Source organism: Pristiophorus japonicus, chromosome 4, assembly GCF_044704955.1.
Source record: "Pristiophorus japonicus isolate sPriJap1 chromosome 4, sPriJap1.hap1, whole genome shotgun sequence".
In the NCBI taxonomy this organism is placed as follows: Eukaryota; Metazoa; Chordata; class Chondrichthyes; family Pristiophoridae; genus Pristiophorus; species Pristiophorus japonicus.
This window is the reverse complement of record NC_091980.1, coordinates 28,759,294-28,762,167: the sequence shown is the minus strand read 5'-3', so window position 1 is coordinate 28,762,167 and position 2,874 is coordinate 28,759,294. Positions and strand designations below refer to the sequence as shown.

General features: G+C 43.4%; 1 protein-coding gene across 1 annotated transcript; it reads left to right on the top strand.

The window, feature by feature from the left end:
• The first annotated feature begins 1,414 nt into the window (after window positions 1–1,414).
• On the top strand, window positions 1,415–2,672 carry pou4f3 (POU class 4 homeobox 3). The gene is made up of 2 exons (XM_070877188.1): window positions 1,415–1,534; window positions 1,785–2,672. The coding sequence occupies exons 1-2, from the start codon at window positions 1,415–1,417 to the stop codon at window positions 2,670–2,672; spliced, it is 1,008 nt and encodes a 335-aa protein (XP_070733289.1).
• Window positions 2,673–2,874: the final 202 nt, after the last annotated feature.

The following is a 2,874-nucleotide window of genomic DNA, read 5'->3' as shown; positions in this document are numbered from 1 at the left end:
TAAATATTCTAACATTTCCAGCAAGCTGTTAAAACGGTGTAATAATTGTTATAATAACTTTCACTCAGTCTTAAAACTGCGTATGACAGGAATGTGACAAAGAGCATTCTTTGTGTAACTAGAACCTCCAGTGCTCCAACAGATTATTACTTACTCGAAGAATATTCAAACTTCCCGTTTAACAACAATAGTACTTGTTGTTGGACAAGAGGGGGATTCATCCAGTTGTCTCTTGGCGTCTGCTTTAAATTGACAATAGTGAGTTTCTTCTGCTTAATTATAGATGATTGAAAACGAAATCAATACTTAATGTACTAGTTAAGAGTTAAAAGAAAGTCTTTACAAATGCAATCCTTATTTAAAGCATTGCTTTATATATTTAATATTGCACAAGCGAATTATTCCTTGCAGCATTTCTTCTCTGAGTTAATGGTTATTTTATGCCTATCTATTCTCATATTTTGAATCTTCTCAAACACTTTCTGATTGCCCATCCATCCGTTTACTAGCCAACTGCCCAACAGAGCTGTGATTTTTACATTAATTCTGATCATTTTTCTATTTTTAGTTTTGTGCAAATTAATCGATTGGCCAGCCTGTGCTAAACCCGAATGTCAATGGGCTGGACTCAACACTAAACATTGAGGACTGAGATAAGACTGTGCTTGTTATATGAACATTGACACCAATTCCTAATTAGTCCTTCGGTGAGTATAGCCAGACTTGTTACATGCAAATGTGGTTATAAGAAACTTTTGGCCTATTCCAACCCACTGCACATAACACACATTTGCATGTGTTTGTATGTCAGTAATAAATATTTGAATATTATTTAGATAATGAATTGTGTTTAATAGACAGCAGGATTAATCTTTCAAGAGCGATCTGTACTTCCAAGAACTTTCTGTAGTTTCACTTTTATGGAATTCACAATTTATTTTTCATTTAAATATATCATTTTATAGACTACCAGTAAAATAGCTTAAAATATAATTTTAAAAAAGTTTTAGCCCACTTAATTTTAACGGTTGTGCCCTCAATTCACAGGGAGCTATCTGCTTTAGTTCAGATGTTAACATATGGGGAGTTATTTCAAATCTTATTGTGCTGCACGGGCTATAGGTGGAAATGGAATAATCAGAGAATGGCCATATATGCAGGTCATAATTGAGTCTTCTGAATAAGGGCTAGATAGACTTCTTTGTGTAGGTGAATGTGATAAGGTTTTGACTCCTCGGGCTAATTTCCTGCTTTTGTACGACTGCAGCACGCCTGCGCGCTGCTGGCAGTTGTTGCTGGTAAGATGAGTAAGGAGCAGGTGGGGGAAGAGGCTGTGTCATTGAAATAGCTGACAGGAGCAGGCACCAAGCAGCAACGTCTATGTCAGGACCGTCTACCTGCAAGGTGTGCAATCATGATGGCCATGAACAGCAAGCAGCACTTCAGCATGCATCCAATTCTCCAGGAGCCCAAGTACCCGAGCCTGCACTCCAGCTCAGAGGCCATGAGGAGAGTTTGCCTTCCAACCCCACCGGTATGTATATGCATAATTACTGCTTTAAGGCACAGTTTTGACAGGCGCTGCTTAATGTTTTTTTCATGTCGCCAGAACAATCGCGTAGCTCTTGTACCTCTTCACATGTCTGTTCAACCAAGTCTCTTGACTTCATATTAATTTTTATGACCTGGGCTTTGAGGAAAGATTTTTTTTTTGAAAATGTTTTTTAATACTGAGTTGACAGAATTCCCCACTGACTGCAATGTGTGTGCATTCTTACTTGCAGCTGCAGGGCAATATATTCGGCGGCTTTGATGAGACTCTGTTAGCCCGCGCTGAAGCTCTGGCGGCTGTGGATGTGGCAGCTCACAGTAAGAATCACCACCACTTCAAGCCGGACATCACCTACCATACCATGAGCAGCGTCCCCTGTAGCTCTTCTTCGACCCTACCCATCTCTCACCCGACGACGCTCTCCTCCCACCATGTTCACCCGGGTCACCAGATTTTGGACGCGGATCTCCTGGACATGTCCTCAAGCCTGGCCGGAATGGGTGGACCAGAGCCATCGCCCATGCTCTCCGCGCAAGTCCACCCTCATCACCTCAATAGCATGGGGCACCTTCACCAGGCTATGTCCATGGGCCACCCTCACTCCTTCGCTGCCCACAACGGTATGCCGTGCATAAACGATGTGGAAGCAGACCCCAGGGAGCTGGAAGCTTTTGCCGAGAGGTTTAAACAGAGAAGAATCAAGTTGGGAGTGACACAGGCTGATGTTGGGTCTGCCCTGGCCAATCTGAAGATCCCCGGGGTGGGCTCTCTCAGCCAGAGTACCATCTGCAGGTTTGAATCGTTGACTCTCTCCCACAATAACATGATAGCATTGAAGCCGGTGCTGCAGACCTGGCTGGAGGAGGCGGAAAACGCTTACAGAGAGAAGGCGAACAAGCCCGAGATGTTCAACTCCAACGAGAGGAAGCGCAAACGGACCTCGATCGCAGCGCCGGAGAAACGCTCTCTGGAAGCTTACTTCGCCATCCAACCCCGTCCCTCCTCGGAAAAAATCGCAGCCATCGCAGAGAAATTAGACCTGAAGAAAAACGTGGTGAGGGTCTGGTTTTGTAATCAGAGACAGAAACAAAAGCGAATGAAATATTCAGCAAACCATTGACCAGAAACTGAGTGGTGGATACAGCAAAAAAATAAAATAAACAGGGATTTTCAGTGTCTTCACTAAGGACTTAAGCCATGGACTTTAGATCAAACTAACTTTCTCCACTCTTGTCACCACAATCTCAGTGAAAGGTCCGGTGTTCCATTTAATGAGCGTCCATGGACCACTGCTAGGATACTTGTTGTGTGGAACCGGTTTG